This window comes from Topomyia yanbarensis, chromosome 3 (assembly GCF_030247195.1).
Source record: "Topomyia yanbarensis strain Yona2022 chromosome 3, ASM3024719v1, whole genome shotgun sequence".
Lineage (NCBI taxonomy): Eukaryota > Metazoa > Arthropoda > Insecta > Diptera > Culicidae > Topomyia > Topomyia yanbarensis.
Window position 1 is genome coordinate 189,362,704 of NC_080672.1, and position 22,064 is coordinate 189,384,767.

Genomic DNA, 22,064 nt, shown 5'->3' on the forward strand with positions numbered 1-22,064 from the left:
ATGCGTTCTTCGTACAGGATAGTGTATGGGTTCCATACTATGCTGCAATATTCCAAAATTGGCCTGACATATGTATTGTATAATGATTTTATTGTGTAAGGGTCTTCAAAATTGTAGGTGAAACGTTTAATAAAGCCCAGCATACTATTTGCTTTATTTATTATTGTATTGTAATGTTCAACAAATGTGAGCTTGGAGTCTAAGATTACGCCTAAATCTCGTACAATTTTGGATTTTTCTACAAGTTGGTTGCCTAAGTGTATGTCTATGGGAACATTTGAAATTTTTCTGCTGAAGGTTATTGAGTTGCATTTCTTTACATTAAGTTGGAGTAGACTTTTGCTACACCACATGTGGAATATATTTATTTCGTTTTGGAATATTTCAGTGTCTTTGACATTTCTTATTTCCATGAAAAGTTTCATGTCATCTGCATATATAAGCACTTCAAGATGTTTGAGTATAAAGGTAATGTCATTAACGTACAAAATAAAAAGAAGAGGGCCTAAGTGGGAACCCTGGGGTACGCCAGAGGTGACAGAAATTGGTTCCGAGAGTATATTCTGAAAGCGAACTGTTTGTTGACGTTTCGTTAAATATGATTCGAGCCATTTCAATAGTTTATTTTCTATGCCATATTTTTGCAGTTTGAAGAGTAATAAAGGTATGTCAATACGGTCGAATGCTTTACTAAAGTCTGTGTAGAGTGTTTCCACATGGTTGCCATTGTCCATTGCATTTACAGTAAATGTTACAAATTCTAAAAGGTTTGATGTTGTTGAGCGGCCTTTATAAAAGCCATGCTGCTTGCTTGTTATTTGATTTTTGATTTGCTGAAATATTTTGTCATTTACTAGTTTTTCGAATAATTTTGGAATGCATGATATAATGGCAATCCCACGATGGTTTCGGATGTCCGATTTAGCGCCTGATTTAAAAATTGGAACTAAAAAGGATGATTTCCATATTTCTGGGAATGTTCCATTTTTCAGTGACATGTTGAAAATATGTAGTAGTGGTAGAGTGAATTCTTCTGCTAGATTTTTTAAAAATATTGGTGCTATTCCGTCCGGTCCAGGTCCTTTTGATGCGTCCAAGTTTTTTAGTGCAGTGGTAATTTCGTGTTCAGATAGTTCGTGGACGGCAATGTCATTTGAAAATTCAGGTATAAATGAAAAGTAGTCGCGGTCGCGGTCTGTTTCGGAATATGAAGTATAGACTTCTTGAAAGAATTTTCCAAATAAATTGCAAATTTCAGTATTGTTATTTCCTACATGTCCGTCAAAATGCATTTGGGATGGAAAGTTGCTACTTTTCAATTTCGTTTTCACGTAATTGAAGAAATTCTTTGGATAGGTCTTAATTTCAGTCTCGATTTTACGATTATATTCTTCATGTGCAGTGTTAATGGCTATGTCGAGTTGGGAGCAAATATCCAGATAGTTTTGCCGATTTGTAATGCTATGTCCTTTCTTGTAAATTTTATGTGCCTTTTGCTTTCTATTTTTTAAATTTTTCAGATGTTGGTTGAACCATACAGGCTGCTGGCCGCCATGAGTTCTTCTTCTTCTTTTTACTGGTACTGTTCCAGAGATTAAATTAGTTACAATTAAATAGAATTTAGTCACTGCTTCGTTGACATCTCCTTCTATACTCAATACAGTTTGCCAATTTATTCTACATAGTCTACGTTTGACTTCTTCGAAGTCAGTTTTATGGTATTCCGGCACTTCCTCATACTCCAAGTCGTTCGGGGAAGATTTTTGATGAATAAAAATTGAATATTCGATTGCTGTGTGAAATACTTCATTTTTCCATAATGGAGTTAAAGATGCATTAACACAGAAGTCTTCAGTGCAGTTCGTGAATAAGAGGTCTAAATATGAATTTTGTTTATTTTTTACATGGTTGATTTGGTGCAGGCCAAATTCAGATATTTTGTCAAAGAAGTATTGAAGTGTTTCATTTTCGCCTACGACAGGGAGTAAGATAGATTCGTTTTCAATGTCTACGATGAAGTTGGTGTTACGTTGATTAAAGTCGCCATAAATATGCAGTTTTACTTCAGGTTCCATGTTTGACATGATAGATTCTACAGTTTGAAAAAATAGTTCAAATGATTTTTTGTGAGCATTTTCAGGTGGAAAGTACACAGAGGAGAATATGTGCACTTCTCCTGATATTACTGCTTTTGCCCATATATGTTCAAATTCTATATGCTTAATGGTTTCTATTTCTTCTGAAGGAAAGTCTGCGTTTATGGCTATAATGACTCCTCCTCCAGACTTTTTATTACAAAGAGACAAATTACGGTCATGCCGAAATACATTAAATTGATTTCCAAAAATTTCTTCGCTTCTTACGCTTTCATCCCAGCTACTTTCTGTTCCAAGAATTATATTAAAAGAAGATGAAATTAGTTTTTGTTGGATTTCTTTCATTTTGGCTGGGCTTTTCATTCGATTAAAATTTTGGCAATAGACCAAAATTTCAGTCGAATTCTGTTGTGGATGCGAAGAAGTTTTTGGAATATTTAAATTACTTACAGTTATATTTTCTTCCTCTATAGAGGGCGTCGTTACTTAGAGGACATCACACTCTTTGAGACACACATGCACAAAACTTCATCATCATCCTGTCCCGGGTTTAATTTGCAGATAGTTGCCATTTCGTACGATTTTGCAAAGTTTGCCTCGCGGGACGGACCGATATCCACCAAGGCACAGGTTGCAGTCGTTAAAAAAGCTAGATTCACTAAGTGTAAAATAGCGAATTTTTCAGCTTTTCAGGAATGAATTTTTAATCAAAGTGCAGTTTTGGAAATTTTAAATGCAAAGAAGGGGTCTGTCAACATTGCAAAATGGCAAATGCTACCTCTTTTCAGGAAAGAGTATTTAATTAAGTAAAAGTCAATCAATAGGCCGTTGAAAATTGACAATTTCTGACATTTCAATTGCGCAAAAGAGTTTTTGTATCAAAATGATTTTTTTTTACTTTTAATAAAATTTACATGAAAAAATCGCAAAAAATGACAATTTTGATATTGTTGTCCCAGAATCGAACAATGTTTCTTACCAAACTGTATACGACCGCATAATGTTCGAAAGGTCTAGTTTTCTTCGTTCAAAAATTGTTACAAAACGGAAAAACGGCTGAAAATGACAACGTAGCTAATTTTGTTGTGGCAAAGGTCCCAAAAAATGTTTTTTTACTTCAAAATTTCGTGTGTACATTACTTTGTATCGCATTTGCTAAATCGCTGTAGCACAGTGTAATCTACAAAAAGTTAACAAACTCTAAATAGTTGAAACATTTTACCATTTTAACTATTGCTTTTCAACGGACAATAACTTCTTTTAACGAATAAAAAAACTTACATTTTTCTAAAAAAAACCTCCTCGAACAATTAAAAAACTTCTACTGGGCACATTGACAGCCCCCTTGTGCATTTAAAATGTCCAACAGTATTCATTGTTAAATACCATAACCAAATACCTAGCTGCTAATAAAAAAATCAGATTTTTTACTCGGTTTCTCAAAATAGCACGGATTTTTTTACACGGTTTCTCAAAATAACACGGATTTTTTTGAACGGTTTCTCGAATTATCACGGATTTTTTACACGGTTTCTCGAAAGAACACGTTTTTTTTTGCACGGAACGCATCCCCCGTGCAAAAAAAAAAATTTGGTGTATTGCATTTAGTATTAAAAATTTCTATGTGATATAGCCTTCTTTTGAACAAGAGCAAATCAATCGAAATAATTTTAGAATTTCATTGATTCAAATACAATAAATACAATGAAATGGATTAAAATTTAAATTTTTCGTAGCATAAGCTTGTTATGAATGTTATTAATTTTAAATTAAATTACGACATTCTTTGATTTCGCTGTCTTTTTAGCAGAAACTGTTCTCTGGACCTTTGATTGATTGATAATGATTTCAAATAAAATTACATATGCCTAATTCTCATGCATATGTAATTTTATTGATTTTTAATCATTAACATGATCAGCGAACAAAGACAAGCTGTAAAGATAACCAATCAAATATTTGGAAAGCAACACAGTTCTAAAGGTTGTATACCATTCCTCAGAAAGCCAATCCCCACTCAACTCAACAACTTCCTCCGGAGGAAGAGTACAGCTTTTTGGCTGGCTTGATTCTCGACAGCGCGAATCAAGCTCAGACTAAGCCAGTACCCGGCGCGAACATACAAAAACGTTTTCCCAATCCCTGGTGGGATAAAGAGTGCTCAGACGTGTACGTGGAACGACGGGTTACCCGCTAGTTTTCGACAGTACGCGACGTTAGACAAGCGAATGAAGAGTTTGATGAAAGCCAAGAAACGCGGTTATTGGCGCCGGTTCGTCGACGGATTAACGAGAGAAACATCGATGAGCACTCTTTGGGGAACAGCCCGACGTATGCGAAACCGAAGCAGTACTAATGAGAGCGTGGAATATTCAAACCGTTGGATATTCGATTTCGCCAAGAAGGTTTGTCCGGATTCCGCCCCGGCACAGAAGATCTACCGCGCCGCGTCCCGTCACGATAACGCGAACGAAACACCTTTTTCTATGGTGGAGTTCTCACTTGCTCTCTTGTCGTGTAACAATAAAGCTCCAGGGCCAGACAGAATCAAATTCAACTTGCCAGACTCTGCCAAGAGACACTTGTTGAACTTGTTTAATAAGTGGCTTGAGGCTAACATTGTCCCACACGATTGGAGGCAAGTGAAGGTCATCGCCATTCAAAAACCAGGAAAACCAGCCTCCGACCACAATTCGTATCGACCGATCGCAATGCTATCTTGTATCCGGAAGTTGTTCGAGAAAATGATCCTATCCCGCCTCGACAATTGGGTCGAAGCAAATGGCTTACTGTCAGATACACAATTTGGCTTTCGCAAAGGCAAAGGGACGAACGATCGTCTTGCGTTGCTCTCAACCGAAATTCAAATGGCCTATGCTAGTAAAGAGCAGATGGCATCAGTGTTCCTAGATATAAAGGGGGCTTTTGATTCAGTTTCTATCAACATTCTTTCAGAGAAGCTGCACCAGCATGGTCTTTCAGCGACTACAAAACAACTTTTTACTAAACTTGTTGTCGGAAAAGCACATGCATTTTTCGCATGGTGACTTATCGACATCACGATTTAGCAACATGGGCCTTCCCCAGGGCTCATGTCTAAGCCCCCTGTTATACAATTTCTACGTCAACAACATTGATGAATGTCTTGACAATTCCTGCACGTTAAGGCAACTTGCAGACGATGGCGTGGTGTCTGTTACGGGACCCAAAGCTGTCGATCTACAAGGACCATTACAGAATACCTTGGACAATTTGTCTGCATGGGCTATTAAGCTGGGTATCGAATTCTTCACGGAGAAAACGGAGCTAGTTGTATTTTCTAGGAAGCATGAACCAGCACAACTACAGCTTCTATTAATGGGTCAAACTATGCCTCAGGTCTTCACAATAAAATATCTAGGAGTCTGGTTCGACTCGAAAGGTACTTGGGGATGCCATATTCGGTATCTGAAACAGAAATGCCAACAAAGGATCAACTACAATAACCGGGACGTGGTGGCGTCAAACAACGATACTGTCGGTACTGGAATACGGATGCTTCTGTTTGCGTTGTTTGCGTATCGCCTTAGGGTGCATGCAGTCGACCCATACGATGAGTCTCGAAGTCCTGTCGGGAGTTCTCCCGCTGAAAAATCGATTTTGGGAACTCTCATATCGATTGCTCATTCGATGCGATATCTTGAACCCGTTGGTGATTGAAAATTTCGAAAGGCAATTCTCAGACTCGTTTTATGTCCCTGTACTTTGACTACATGGCGCAAAATATTAATCCTTCTTCTTACAATCCCAACCGTGTACATTTCATAAATACTTCTGAATCTACTGCCTCCTACAAACTCAGTGACCCCACTTCAGTTTACGCCGCAGAACTAGCTGCTATTCAGTATACCCTTGGAGTCATTGACACATTACCCGCAGACCATTACTTCATCGTCTCGGATAGTTTGAGTTCTATTGACGCTATTCGCTCGATGAAACATGGAAAGCATTCCTCGTATTTTTTGGAAAAAATACGGGAGCTACTGAGTGCTTTATCTGACAAATCTTTCCAGATTACCTTGGTGTGGGTCCCTTCTCATTGCTCCATTCCGGGCAATGAGAAGGCGGACTCCTTAGCTAAGGTGGGTGCCATTGAAGGTGACGTTTTTGAAAAACCAATTTGCTTCCACGAATTTTTCAGTATTACTCATCAGAGAACCCTCGAAAGTTGGCAAACCTCGTGGAGCAATGGGGTGCTAGGAAGTTGGCTACATTCGATAGTCCCCAAGGTATCGACGAAACCTTGGTTCAAGGGGATGGATGTGGGTCGTGACTTCATTTGTGTGATGTCCCGACTCATGGCGAACCATTACACGCTGGATGCACATCTCCGACGTATTGGGCTCGTGGAGAGTGGTATCTGCGCTTGTAGCGACGGTTATCACGACATCGAGCACATTGTCTGGACGTGCAACGAGTACAGTTCCGCCAGGTCTCGGCTTATGGACACCCTCCGGGCCCGAGGAAGACCACCCAACGTCCCGGTTCGAGATGTGTTAGCAAGCCGTGATGTCCTCTATATGTCCCTTTTATGCACCTTCATAAAAACCATCAGTATCCAACTGTAACTACCCCTTTTTCCTTATCATTCTCAGAAGCGCTCTCTTCCACCTGTACCATACTGCCGTTCTACGCCCAATTGTCCCATGTTGCAAAACTGGCAACTGAGAAAAACGCGATTGAAGATGAAAATTGTATTAGCCATCTGGAGGGATACGGTGTAACAAATAAAGCTTTATTGTCCAAAATTACGTTCATGGCAATCGTTTTCATTATAATCAGTCCAGTTTTTTATTATAGAGATTCAATTAACGTTAGTTTTTAAGAAAAATGTTAAGTGGGACTGTTATGCCGAGAAATCGACCGGAAACCGGAAAGTTCTACGCATATCAGTCCCATAACGATCTATGTAAATGATGCTCATAACTCATTTTTTTTACAAAAGTGTATGTCGTGAGTTTTTCTGTTACTCGGGAGATTTGTTGCTTTATCAAAATTGGACATAGGGTAAAGTACCTATTTTTACACTATTTAGAAGGGTACCTCACAAGATCATTAATTACTCTGCCTACACTCGATGGAGTGCATTAATTTGGCATTCACAACCTTGCTTCGTTCTTAAGAACCAATCTAATAACACAAATGGCCTAAAAACGATGAAATGCTAGTGTTTGATCGCAACTAAAGTTCCAATCGAGTGCTCCAATTGTCGCCCTACCATTTGATCCAGTTTGTTGAACAAAGATAGCAAACGCTGCACTAACCAATGGCTTCAAATGGGTAGCGTGATAATAGAAACATTGCGAAAATAGGCTCATTATCCTAGATGCGTTCGCCATGTTATGCAAGCGACGATAGTAATGAAGAGCTTTACAGGATTGTTCTCACTGCTGTGATTAATATTGCCACTGCCATTTTTAATGATCCTGTATTTTTCCATCATTTTTTTCAGTGCTCGACATCTAGCGTAATGTACTTCTTAACTAAACGCTATGTAATTATTTTTTTATTGCGCACTTTTTTGGGATTTTTGTTAGTGGGACAATTATGCGTAGAATATCAACAATGGGACAAACAGACTTGGTATTTTTTCACGAAGTCTTCGAACAAACTTTATGATTTGGATGTGTTTTCTGAAAATATACATCAAAAAGGACTGTTTGGTTAAAAAAAGTGAAAATGACCAAAAAGCAACATGGGACAATTATGCGTAGAACGGCAGCATACACCCACGATGGTTTGATGCGACTCCAAGGCGACACAAAACATCCCTGCCGAATGAGCCAACAAACACGGGACCTAAAGCACGAACATCACACGCACAACTCGAAATGTAGCCGATCAACATCTGAGCCGCACTACGAAATCGTCTGGAGAAACCCCTGCCATCTTGAGAACGACCACCCGGCGTCCCAGTACATGATTCTTCCTGATGCAGGCCACCCTGATTCTGTAATCCATCCGTTGATCTTCCGAAGCCTGAAACTGAAATAATGTTCTCCCCCTGCCATCGTTGTCCACCCTACTTCCCCTGACTCTTATACACAGAAGTAACAACCCTACCCCCCCCCCCCCCCCCCCACCCCCCAAATATCTTCACGAATCATTTAGCTCTTCTTGCCTTTTCTAGTTTTAACTATTATATGATCTAGTTGAAAATGCCCAACTCCACTACCACATAAAATAACTCTAATTAAGGTTGCACAGAGAATGCGCAAAATTCGCAAACGAAAAAAGCAGTTTTTCCACACCGTTTGTCAGATCTTCATAAAAATCAATCAGCGTATGTAGAATGTTGTTACAGTACTGCTGATTGATTTTTATGAAGATCTGACATACGGTGTGGAAAAAAACTGCTTTTTTCGTTTGCGAATTTTGCGCATTCTCTGTGCAACCTTAATGTCCCCGAATCTTTACAAAATTTAATCGCGCCCTCTAATTATTTCTACTTTTAAGATAGTCGTAAACATTTTCCCCCTTAGTTAAACATTAAACATTATTTGCTCCAATAATCTCATTGCTAAAAATGTCAAACCGTATTGCCATAGAAACTTATGACCCCCTAATCTTACGAAAATTATATTACCCCCTTGTGTATATGTATAGCTATAAATGCGCCTTAGTTTAATTTCAAAAATCAATATGTAATCCCCTAGTTTTAAGTAATTTAAAATGTAAAACAAAACAAAATTGGCACCTTTAAGCTAACGCAAACCTGCCTTATCAAATAAACGAACTTGAATTTTTTTTTAAATTTCGAAATTTTGTTATTGAGTTAAAATGATAGACAACGGCAGGCGAACAGAATACCTAATTGTTTGTATTTTCAATTCTATTTTCCATGTTTAGATAAACTCAAAGCGTACAAACTTCAAACATGATTTTTTCAAATGTATTCGTCTGGCAACTGGGGGAAGCACATTTCAAATGCAGAACTTATCATTTTAATGGTGGCCTTTGATCTGTGTTACCTGTGCTCAAGGCACCATAGCTTCGTCGGTCAGGTCAAAGATGTATGGAACCCACTAGCCACCACCCTCGGCCCTAGCTGATCATAAAGGAATAAAAAAACTTAAATTAGACTCATACTATCGTTCACTAACACAATCAATTGCGCATTCTCTCATATACACTCACATTTTCTTTCATTTCGAACGAACAAACGCTCAGTAATTAAGTAAACGTTTTAGCACTTATATATATTTGCAAACGCGGTCTTAAGCATTAACCCACCATTCGCGCGATCATGAATCGGTACCTTCGGTCATAGCAGCCTAGGTTCATGTCTTTAGTTGGACTAATTAAAAAAAAAACGACGCTCATACTGCCGCTCTACGCATAATTGTCCCATGTGTATAGGGAATCCCATAGCACATGGGGCAGTTATGAGTATAGCGGCAGCATATCCACTCTACAACACGGTACTTGGCGGTACAACCAGGGACTCTAGTGACATGGGGAATCTCACTCTCTTTCATCACTCAGTATATTAACATAAAAAAGCTTAAGACCTTCGCGATCATCCACGCACACCAAAGCCCGCGGTTACATAAACATGAAAACACCCCGGTGTATTTAATAATAAACTTATAAACGCAGTATCAACCGGAAATCCACAAACGCCCATGTTCATGCGATAATGAATCGGTCGCGTCTGGAAATCTCTACATTCGGTCCTAGCATCCTACGTCCATGCCTCCTGTTGGAGTAATAAAAAATATGAGGCTATGTATGATTGTTTTCTGATCGTTTTACAGTTCACTTTTTATTATGCAATGAAAACAACGCTCGCCGGTGCTGCGCGCGACGTTACGTCTCATACCGTCGCTAACAATGAATGTGACTTTGATAATAATTGAGTTTATTTGTATTATTTTTAGAAATAAAGAACTTCGTGATTGGTCGACCAAACTAAGGCAACCGGAAGGTGGCATGGAAGAGTTCACTCAACGTTACAGGTACTGTGGATTGTATATCGCTCCTAACAACAGTATAGAGGCTCGTGAATGGGCTCCAGGAGCGCAGTAGCTTTACTTCGCCGGTGATTTTAGTGCGTATATTTATTTTAAAGCTTCCAAAAGTTTCTAACGTGTTTTGCTTACGCAGATAACTGGCAATGGAAAGCCTCTCCGTACAAACAACTTCCATTTGGCAAATGGGAGCTAATCCTACCTCCGAACGCTGGCGGGATCTCTGCTATAAGATGTCAGCTAGTAGATCGACTATCGCCATGGGTAAAGAATATCGTTCCTACACCTAGATCTTCGGGTGTCAACTATCAGCAGCAGAATATGACATCCATCAGGTCATGAAAAATATATGATCAAACATAATAAACCGGCCAAACCCCGAGTGCTCCGTATATAAGAACACCGCGTAGCCATTGCCACTGAAGAACTTGGTGTTGAAACATATATAAACTTGGCAGATAACATTGTATCTAGGATCAAAGATCTCAAGTACAACACCATTCAGGTGATAGTCATCATGGAGCATGCCTATTATACCAGTTTTGGCCATCAGATGACAAGTTTCTTCGTTGACAGTAGCCACTATGGCACACCAGAGGAGTTGAAATATATGGTTGATAAAGCACATGGGCAGGGTCTCTTCGTGCTGCTGAATGTGGCTCATTCACATGCCATCAACAACACTCACGACGGCTGGAACCAGTTTGATAGAACCAATTCGTACTACTTCCTCGGCGGTTCTCGAGACGAACACACTTTATGGGACAGCTGTTTTTTTTAATTAGAGTAAGTTATTGCTTTGAAAAATTTACAACTTTCTACAGAAAAAATAATAAAATGTTGTTTGAACAGATATGAGGTCCTTCGCTCGCGGCATGACGAGTAAAACTCAATGTTGTACCACTCACGTGATATCGACGAAGGGTGCTCCGGTAATTTGAATGTTGACATCGAAGCTTCGTTTTATTTAGCCACGGAGAACGAGTTCTTGCACATATTGAATCCCAATGTGATCACATTTGCATAGGACGTGGCGGTGCTTTGTCGACCCACTGATGAAGGTGGTGTTGGATTCGACTGCCTTCTGGGTATGGCAATTACAGATAAGTGGATCGAACATCTCAAAACAACGAATGATGAGCATCGGAACACTGGGAACCAATGAAATGTCGACCAATCGCCGCTAGATGGAAAACACGATGTCACTGGCATATGCTGAATCACACTATCAAACATTGGTGGGTGATTAAACAATTACTGGCCTATGGATAAGGATAAATATCCACATATATCGGTAACTTCAGAACCGAACATGATCATTGATTGCGGGATAAGTCTTCCCATTGATTCAGTAGGTGATGAAGCCTCGGGTGAAGCTTACCTGAACTTTATAGGTAACGATTTCGGTCACCCGGAATGGTTGGGTTTCCCTAGAATCATAAACAATCAATCATATAATTACACTGACCGTCAGTGGCATTCGGTAGATGATAAGTTGTTTAAATACCGATTCCTCAACGATTATGATCGTTGAAATGAATGCTTTGGTCGGTGCATGAATTTATACTTCTTCTTAACTAAGGGCATTCGATTGTGCGTAAAAATACTTGAAGGTGAAGGAATGAAGGAGACATTGAACATTTGAAGGTTAAGGAAAACGGGAGGCATTGTGCATTGGCGAAGGAAGCAGGGAGGCATTGGAGGCATTATGCTGGTCTCGTTAAACGCAATTTGAGGTTGATATTGCGCACCACATTGACCGATAACCGTCATTAACTGCATGTATTTCCCCGCCGAACACACAGGTCACACCAAGATGGGTCATACCATTGAGCACATGTGGGAGCAGGTTAAGATCTGGGTCCCAGGTTAAGATTTACAAAGCCGAATTCGATCGAGTAATGTGCCAACCGGACCGCTTTGCTCCCGCTGTGGAACGTTCCGTATGCGAGCTCGGTATCGGCCGCTTTCTGCTAAGCAATAAAGCGACCATGACCTGCACGGTGGCCGTCGAATCGGCAATCGTTGAACACTATAATACAATTACCAGCTACGTCAGCTAATTGAAGGTCTAAATTGCAAGGGTTACGATAAGTAAGAACATCACTACACCGTATGGATGAGGGAGTCGAACAGGCGTCTTTCTACCAAGTGCTTACCAACGTGATATTTGGCTGTCGTGCAGCGATAAAAATATTCGAGCGGGTATGAATAAAATACGAATACGAGTAGTTAGGAGTGCTTGCATTCTTTGTGTTTATTTACGTTTATGTTAAATACTGAGAAACTATAATTTTTTGTTTATTTATCAAACTAAATGCACATGCAGCTTTAGTCTCTCTTGGTAATCAACAACTATCTCTTCGGTAGCTTGAAACTGTTGCGTTTTTTCTTATCTCCTGCAGGAATCAGGGTCAGGTACGAGACTTGAAAATAATTTTCAGCCCAACAACAATAACAATAAATAGTTCACGGATATTCGTTCACATCTTACGTAACATGCGTACCATTTCCAGGAGTTTCTCAGAAAAGTGTGTACGGCCGCATTTTAAATTCAACTTTTTAATGCCACTTACTTTTCGTCGTTCCATCTAATCATATATATGACTGAAATGATCTTGATACACCATGTAGGTTTCTTTCTCCTGTGGATTCATTTCCGCTATCAGCGTGTCATTGATCTAATCCAGTGGCTGTGGTCTACCCGCCACCGTTATCATTGGCATATCGTCATCCGAATCGGTATCCATAATTTCAACAGTGGGAATCTCTGTATCGTCAATATCCTTCTCATCGTCACTACTTGGCTCGTTGTTGAGATCTAGCCCCTTGATGGCATCATTCGTTGCATTGTGAGAGCTTTGCTTCTCGTGCTGTTGCAATACCGACATAATATCGTCGGCATCTTTACGGTTCCGTGCGGAATAAATAACACTAGTGCAATTGGTGACCACGGGGGGTTGTGTGGAGGTGAATGCAGCTTTCTCTAAAATTGACTCAACTGAATTTTCATCCACATCGTTCGTAACAACAGTTGATTCCGTCATGCACACCGAACGATCTTTCCGATGTGTTGTGGTTTCCACTGCGTCTGAATCACCAATGGTAACATCGACACGGGTTTCTTCCACAGCGAATCCACTGGTTCGCGTTGCTTTGCCGGACCATTGCTCATCTGAAATCCTGTTGGTTGGTTTGGCAATACTAAAACACAAAAAAATGTGAAGAAAATACTAAAAAAAAACAATATTATATCCATACCCTCTAATAGTATCAATATCAACCGGTTCAGGCTCGAGAATTTCCGGAGCAAGCTTGATATCTTCAACTTGTCTTAACAGATCGTATAGCGGCTGTAATTGCTCGTTGAACTTGGCCAACAGTAAGCGTGAATCTTTTTTCGGTAGTGCTGAACTGTCTTCCTCCACAGTACTGCCACAATATGTACAGCGAAATTGGCCGGATGCAAAATCGAACAACTGGTCTGCCACCAGATCGGTAAAAGTCTTGTCGCAGGAAGGACACTTGAAACTTGCACTAGTGGCATCACGTTCCTCGGTTTCCATACGCTTCCGCATATGATCGAGCTTGTACTTGACGACGTTCACAAAGGTTTTATAATTGATGAAATAGTAATTAACCTTTTGTGCTTTACCGTCTGGACCAGTTTCCATTTTTAATCGAACCAGCAGAAATTTTTAATACCTTTTTGAGCAAATTTTCCCTGTTGAGTGGTGATTCTGGCGAATATGGATGACATTTTGCGAATTTGACAGGCAGAGATGCCAGGTACTTTTTTCAAATGTCTGCAATAATAATTTTAAAAGTCTGGGAAGAACAAAAAATGTCAGGAAAGCTAGTGTAACCAAAAGCCTTTATATTCAAAAATCTGCAAATATCTGCAACAAAACTAAAAAATCTGCAAATATCTGCAACCAAACTAGAAAATCTGCAAATATCTGAGTTATCGAAAAAATCTGCAGCTTAAATTAAAAGTCTGCAAATTTGCAGACTTGTCTGCAAATCTGGCATCTCTGTTGACAGGTAGTGGACGAGAAAAAACTAAACGAGAACTACAAGAAAAACACTGGAGAAAAAATCAGTTTTCATTTCTGATGTGCGTTACATGCATGCATCCCAAATACATGCATTCACACCCGAGTAGAATTTTACAATGGTATTTACCCTACAAACAATCATAAAACAATAAATATTATAGTTATTACTGTTTCACAATTGTTTGACGCAGAGTTCTCGCAATAGATTTACAATAAAATTTCAAGTAACAATCAATTTTATTGTTCAACAAAAAACCGATACAGTAAATTCACATTAAATTTTACTGTTTACGTGAGAAAAATGTATGGAAAAAAATCGATTTTTTTAATGTTAAGATGCATAACCACCCCCTAGGGCGTGACACTTCCAATAAATTATAAAATATTATACAATTATAATGTTTTTGTAGAATTATAGGGCAGATTATAATTTTATAAACTTTATAAGCAAATATGCATTGCAGAATTTTCGAACTTTCTTTCGAAATTATTCTCAGTGTGCGGTGAATTTATGAGTTGTCATTTTTTATTATTTACATTGGCAAATCTGACTACGTGATAACTGAGGCTGGTTTTGGATCTGACGAGGAATGGAAAAGTTGCCGTGCGTCGGGTAAGATCCCAAATTCCCGCGACGACGGTTCGTGTATTGGTGGTGGTCCGCCGGTTATTGGCACAGCCCCATTGTGCATATCATGGAAAATGTGGAACTGGTCGAGAATGGATTACCGAATTAACTTAAGCGAACTGATTGAAGTACAGAGCTCCGGTTGTTGTAACCATCAATATCATTCTACCGACAGTAGAGCGGAGCACGATCTTATCAAGAAATTTGTAAACTAGCTGGAACTTTTGCGGCCGTTGTTTCGGATCACAGCCGTGGGAGGAGCTACTGAATTACCGCAGGTAATGATAGATGCTTGCTAGCAGCAATCTAATTTCAAACTGTTGTACAAGCTGGATCTGACAGTCGAAGAGAAAATGTTCAAGATTGCCAAGGAAATGGTACATTGCTAGAACGATTGAGCTTTTCCGCAAGGTAAAGATAGCCGTCCGATTGCATACTGATAAGGTAACATTAGCAGGTTTGATGGAATTTCTTCGTTTACGCAATTTTCTGCTCTAGGGCTTATGTATATCACCAAAATTGCCATGTCATTAACCAGGAATGCTAGCGCTAAGAACGCGACGAAGGAGTTTAAGTTAGTCATCAACGATATCTACCTGTCGACCGGGACTAAATTTATTCTACCGATATGCGGAGAGATCACCACGAGACATAGACAGCCTACCAGACCTCCGTCCGGAAATCCAACCAAAATTACTCAAGCACTCCGTGTGTAACGCCCGCTCGTGAGCTTGCTTCGTCGATTATCATAATCAACGAACGTGACGAGTTTTCGCAACGGTTGCAGAAAAAGGACCAACCGCGACCTTCAACGCTAGGAAAGTTGTGGAATCAACTAGCAGAAATGCTTGTCAAGAGGCAGCCGTATGACTCGAAACGGATGATCGAGACAAGTTACTAGCCGAGTTGAAAGTTTAATCACACCGCCAATATTTGTAGAAACGTAATAATGCAAGGTTGCAGAACACGAAGAAGACAATATGGATGATAAGTATCTATTTGAGGCAACGGAGAGCACTGAGCGGGAACTGCAGGATCGGGAGTATACAATAAACTTGCTACAGATTTCTAAGGAACATGGGAACGCAAGATAGTTGGAGCGAGTTTAACGATATCATATGCCGCAAGATATCAAAAAAGGTGAAAAAGAGGAAATTGTAATGGATGAGCGGGAGAAGATGTCCAACTCGGAACAGAAAAAGTGGGAAGCGGAGCAGAACACTTGGCATCGGCTTTGTATAAATTCGGTTTAAAAAATGCGAAACAACACGAAGAGTAAGAATTACTATTGTGTGATCAGATTGATTTTGTACAAGCCTTACGTCTTGATGGCACCAAGCCCGAAGAGGGAAAATCATACACGCAAAAAAATTAAGCATATTTAAACCAAAAATATATGGTATTGAATCCAATAATTTATTTATTACTTCAACCAATTGGTCTGAAAACATTTTTTTCTTAGAACAATGAACTTTTGCTTTCAATAAAAACAGTTTTAATTTCAATAATTTCGTTCTAATTTTAATAAAATAAATATTGGAAAAGGGATCAAAAAATCCTTCTATTGAAATAATAAATAAATTTTATTGAATTCAATAAATAAATTTATTGTCTCCCGACCAATAATTTTATTTATTAAATTTAATCCATAAATTTATTGAACATACTAATCTTTTTTCTGTGTGAAAGATCGAGGGACTTTTCTAGGCTAAACACTACTTTGTTGGTTACGTAATGCTGCAAACGTCATCAGTTACAGCAAATTACGACAACGGTAAGGACTATTGATTGTTATCTCATTTTCTTGATTGTTTTTTACTGAACCCTTAAATGCATACTGTTGTCATTTGGCAACATACCGAATTCTGTGATATTAAGCCTCAACAAGAGGTAAATATCGCATCCATACCGAAAAATGAATACCAATGAAAATGAGTTTCATACGTTTAAAGGTTAATGTTATGTGCATCGAAAATTCCATAGCACATGGAACAGTTATGCGTATAGCGATAGTACAGAACATGAGACTGACTTGCTATTATGTGCCATCTATCTTCTAACTACTAGGCTTTTTATGCTATGCTAAATATTAACGGGCTGTCGTTGTTTTCAGGGGCTTTGCGTACCACCTTTCGTGTCGGGGTTGCGTGCTGCTGAGGGGGATATAGTTTGCGATATTTTCAGAGCGTGATCTGCAACTCCACCAACATTAACCATTACGCGTCGTCTCCCCGAAGGACTCATTCCTATACGAAAGAAGAAAATGCCAAATCAGTACAGGTTGATTGATATTGAACTAGTTTGCAACATTACCTGGTTCTCGTTCAACTTAATGGTAATGGATTTCCCCGGTAGCGTGCCAGAGAATCGAAGGAAAGCGCTTTTTTCAAAAACGAGTCATACACACGCACAAATACAGAAATCCCTTCCGCCGAGTACCTTGCTGTTGTGTTTACGGTTGACCGGGTATGTTCCGTTACTGCTGTTGATCGATTTGTGGCCAATTCAATCTGAAAGTGATATGAAATTTTTGAGCACGAGATTTTTTCTCTTAAATAGTAGGATTATTACAATACAATGATCTTTTTGAAATAAAAAATAATAGTCAAAATAACTCACCTTGTTGCGGCTGCTGCAGTGGTTCCTCCTGATTGTGATGTTTTTGCTGCTTGGGACTGTATTGTATACTGCTGTTGTACCTGAAGGTGCCGTTGCTGTATCTACTACGGAATCTGGGTGATGATAATTCTAGTTTGTGGTTGTTCCTGCGACGAATGGTCATCTGCACTTGATCCTGATTGGCTTGCATCGTTTGCACCTGTGAATTTGCACTAGTTGCGGCTGTTGAATTGGAGTCAAACCCTTTGGCAGAAGCATCGCTTCATCGTTATTGCTACCGACCAGTCGGATGATGGAAAATCCTAATTTGTGGTGCTGCTGTGAAATGTTGGTGAAAAACGCTGGAATTGTGGCTGTTTGTTTCCGTTGGGATGGCTTAATCACTATCGGTGTTAAGACAGAGCTGTTTTGAGGTAAAGAGGTAAACGTAACACAAGACTGGGAATGGACCAAACTGCATTTTCGTGTCTGGCTACTTAACCAGGAGAACCACCGCAGGTGAGTCCCAGTACGTCCAGTCAGAAAATGAGACAATAATTTTCGCTGGTTCTCGTTAGTACCCAGGTTCTAGTTAGGATCGGTTAAGTGTCTGGGGCCGGATACTAACTCAAATCAGCAAGAATTATGCAAAATATTTGGATACTTACCACTTCTTGTTGATGCAACACCATTTTTTTCATTGTTTATAATCACTCGCGGTAACTAAGGCTACTATGGTAACGGGTGTTCGAATTTTATTTTCGAACTTTCAACGATTCGAATACAATTATAACTTTTATAGACAATTATAAATAAATATAGAGAGATATAAAAAATATAAAACCACGTGAAATATTTTTATAAAAGAGTGTCACGCCCTTGACCACCCCCCTTTTTCACTGTAAAAGTCGATTTTACATTGAAATTTACTGTAGAAACATCAAAGTTTATTGTTTTTGTATTGTAGCATAACACTAGAATTCACTGTAAATTATTGTAAAATTACTGTACTGTCACAGCGAAATTCATAGTTTTGTTACTGTACATTTCTATTCGGGCATCGCGACGTAAACGCAGCCTCAAGCAATTAGCTCTTAACCCATTTGAAACCATTGGTTAGAGCAGTGTTTGCCATATATTTGTACTATCTTTTGACTTGAATTGTAGTGCGATATTTTGGGCACCCGATTAGAGTTTTCGTTGCCCTGAAACAGAAGTATTCCACTATTCTCGGGCCATTTATTATTTTACTAGTGGTTCTTGGGAACGAAGCAAACGTGTTGATGCCAATTTATTGAAATTTCTTCGATTGTAGGCCTCGTAAGTGATAAAATAGTACAGTACTCTCCTTAAGGGGCCAAAATTTGCCAAGCGATCTATTATTAAAATATAATACTCGTTTAGGAAGAAGTAGTTAGGTATCAAAAATTGCTACGTTTTTTGACGTATGGCACCCATAGCCAAGCTAAAACGTGACACACATGTTTCTATTGAAGCAAACCGTTTATTCGTTACGCACTGGCCAGGTTGATTAAGAATTTGTTACCAAAACTTCATCATAACTCATTTCACGGTGCTATAGTGATTTTTTAACTTTTGAAGTGAACTAGCATAGGTTATAGTGCAACACAAAAAGTTTTGAAAAATGTTGCATGTCCCCAAATTGATTTATAACAGTATAAAATGCTCTTCCGAATTATTATTAGAACCATGACGTGCGTTTGGAAGAATGTTGAACCATTTGCATATTTGTCATGAAAAAATGCAAAACATGACAATTTTCTTATTATTGTTGCAATTTAGCACATTTCTTTCATAACGGAATAATACAGCATACCTTTGTAAAGGTGTAGTTTTTCTCTCTAGAACTTTCTAGAAATCGGTTAAGACTGGACAACGTAACTAGTGTTTTGGTGCCAAAGGTCCCAGAAAATGTTTTTGCTATAAGTGATAAGGAGTAATGAGAGCAGCCTTTATTTTTTCGAATTTTTCATAGCACTTTGAAGGCAATACATTTGTTAAAAAATCGGTTAACATGTTATTTAAAAAATAATAATGATGTTGTAAAGCACTCCCGTAGGTACCTGGGCAATTAAGTGAGAAAGAGCTCTGCGAAATTTCTAAACGATTAGTATAGGAGGTTTTAAGTTAGTGTGTACACCGCATTTTTTCGAGTTTCCTCCTGAAAATTTCAATGTCACTCACCCAATTTTTAATACTTTTCAATAAAAATTTAAGAAAATATTGTGCAAATGTTGGATTCTTTTAATGGAATTGATTGAATAGGCGAAGGCTAACGTATATCCTACATATTTCATGAACTCATCATTTCATTATATTTGCTAAACAATCTGTTTAAAACATAATTTCACATGTAGGGGGATTATTTAGTGAAATCAGTATCAAAATAAGAAGCTTCGTCTTCTGCTCCGAATATAGGGTAATGAGGTTAACCTCTTACATAAAATAAACCCTATCATGGTGGGTGTATCACTAATTTATAGGCCTACAATTGATGCAATGCGTATAAATTGGCATCAGTAGTTTTACTTTGCTCTTAAGAACCAATATAATAACACAATTGGCATTATGCTATATTTATCCGTAGTGGAGAAAAATTTTAATTAAAAACTATTTTCCTCCACTAACGAGAAAATAGTTTGAAACCACCTTTGCACGTAAAGGGCACAAAACCTATAACTAAATTATTTATGGAAATGCGTTCCGAGTTCGAAAACAAAATTTGTGCATCTGATTGAATTGGTATGAAAGCTGTAAAATGTTCGTTTTTAAGCGCAACGAAAATTCGAATCGAGTGTTCCAATTATTGCCTTACCTTTTAAACCAATGCGTTGAACAAAGATGGGAAAAGCTCCTCTAACCAGCGGCTACAAATTAGTAGGGTGATAATAGAAACATGACGAAAATAGGCTCATTACCCTAGCGTTGAAAGTAGATAATCAGGATAGTATAAGATTTTCGACTATGTATAATTTTAAATATTGCTGTCGACAATTATCACATTTAAAAAATGTATTGCCCATTGGAAATTTATCCGCATAAACTTTCTACTTTGACATTTAGTAACAAAGAAACACAAACAACTATTTTTTTAAAACTTCATTAAACATTCATCATCATTCTAAACATCAATATCTTGGAAACTAACCAGCCAAAACAATCTATAATAGAGATAAAAACGAAACTATTTGATAACATTTTTTAAAAATTTTATTGAGAAAGAACGCTAGAATAGAATCGAATATTATGTACCCATTTTACTTGGAAGCGATTTCATGTTGTATTAGATTTCAAAATTAAAATATTTATCTTCTATTATGGTGTTATTGAGTTTGACGAATAGTATTGATTTTAAATTTTCCGAGTTTAGTTTTGTCTGATCGTTAGTTAGAATTTTCCCAAGGCCACTGAATCCTCGCTCAATTGAAACCTACACCTACCTACACCACAAAAATAATATTATTCGTGGCATTTAAAACTGGACTCCATGAAAGTGCGATTTTTCTTATAAAAGTGCGCTTTTACATTGAATCGTTTTCATGTATGAGGCGCACTTATTCCTCGTTGGATAATACATAAGTGCGTAGTAGAAACCAAGACGATTCAATGTTAAAGCGCAGTTCTATTGGCGTTTCCGCACTTTCAGTCGCACTTATTATGTGCGCAATGCGCTATACTTATATCCCCATCCTACGCAGCAGACAAAATTCCATTAAAACAAGAGAGGGAAACAATCACTCTAGCGCTCCACACTCTCAGCATTTTGGAAGAGAGATTCCAACCCATTTTCAATCAGTTTTGCGCTCTCGCCTTTCCTGTGTGATGCACATAACATCCTCTAATCATTGAACAAGTCATCACCTCTGATGATAGGCACGTTCTAAAATCCACCAGCAACTCATCGGTATTTTGATGACTTTTTGTTGCGGGAGAGTAAAGCGACGCGCTGTGACACCAGTGTGCAACATAAACAAAGCTTGATTATGTTGCGCGAGAGAGAGAGATCATCACATCAGACAGCTCAACAATCCATCGTACGGTGAGGGCCGATGATTTGGTCAACAAACGGCATCGAGAGGAAAGAGACTTTTAAAGTACACATACCAATACACCAGTTATTTGGCATGCGCTAGTATTGAATTGCTGGTGAATAAGTTTCACTTCTGCGTGTCAGTCGAGTGAGCAGTTTAGAAACTGATTGGACTTGCGCCTGTCGTTTTTTTTTTCCTATTTTCGGCCTGGGCAACTTATGCGCATCTTATGTACATTTTAGTTAATAAATTGCTTATCCTAAACACTAGTTGCGCACTCTGAAAATAAGACAATAAACAAAGACCAAGTTCACTATCTCGCTTTTCAATTGCAATCAGAATACTCTTCCTTTATGGACTATACTTTAAATGCATTTTTTTAGCTTCCTACAGCTAATTATATAGCTATTTGAGAGTTTTTCGTGTTGGGTCTACTAAAAAGGTCTATATGTACTCGTCTCAATGCTTCAGGCATTAATTGAGATGAAACCAAAACTGTTATTAGCATTTATAATTTAAGTTTGATTCGGTGGTAAGTAGTTTCTTCAAAATTGTTCGCGCTTTTGAAGATTCAAAATTTGGATATCTCATCTTCAGTTCTGTGTTTTCCGCACAGCTGAACG

The 22,064-nt window shown here is 38.5% G+C and overlaps 1 protein-coding gene, 1 long non-coding RNA gene and 2 pseudogenes across 2 annotated transcripts; 2 read left to right on the forward strand and 2 right to left on the reverse strand.

Annotated features, from left to right (window-relative positions):
• The first annotated feature begins 9,774 nt into the window (after positions 1-9,774).
• Positions 9,775-11,141, forward strand: LOC131687497 (1,4-alpha-glucan-branching enzyme-like; annotated as a pseudogene).
• Positions 10,981-11,639, forward strand: LOC131687498 (uncharacterized; annotated as a pseudogene).
• A 1,012-nt stretch (positions 11,640-12,651) lies between these two features.
• LOC131691097 (general transcription factor IIE subunit 1-like) lies at positions 12,652-14,004 on the reverse strand. The gene is made up of 2 exons (XM_058977298.1): positions 13,367-14,004; positions 12,652-13,309 (listed from the first exon to the last, which is right to left on the reverse strand). Exons 1-2 carry the CDS (start codon positions 13,777-13,779, stop codon positions 12,787-12,789), a joined length of 936 nt encoding a protein of 311 aa, XP_058833281.1. The 5' UTR covers positions 13,780-14,004; the 3' UTR covers positions 12,652-12,786.
• A 2,425-nt stretch (positions 14,005-16,429) lies between these two features.
• LOC131691101 (uncharacterized) lies at positions 16,430-20,528 on the reverse strand. The gene is made up of 4 exons (XR_009305694.1): positions 18,058-20,528; positions 17,411-17,813; positions 17,105-17,301; positions 16,430-17,037 (listed from the first exon to the last, which is right to left on the reverse strand). It is a non-coding gene; the product is annotated as an uncharacterized LOC131691101 (long non-coding RNA).
• Positions 20,529-22,064: the final 1,536 nt, after the last annotated feature.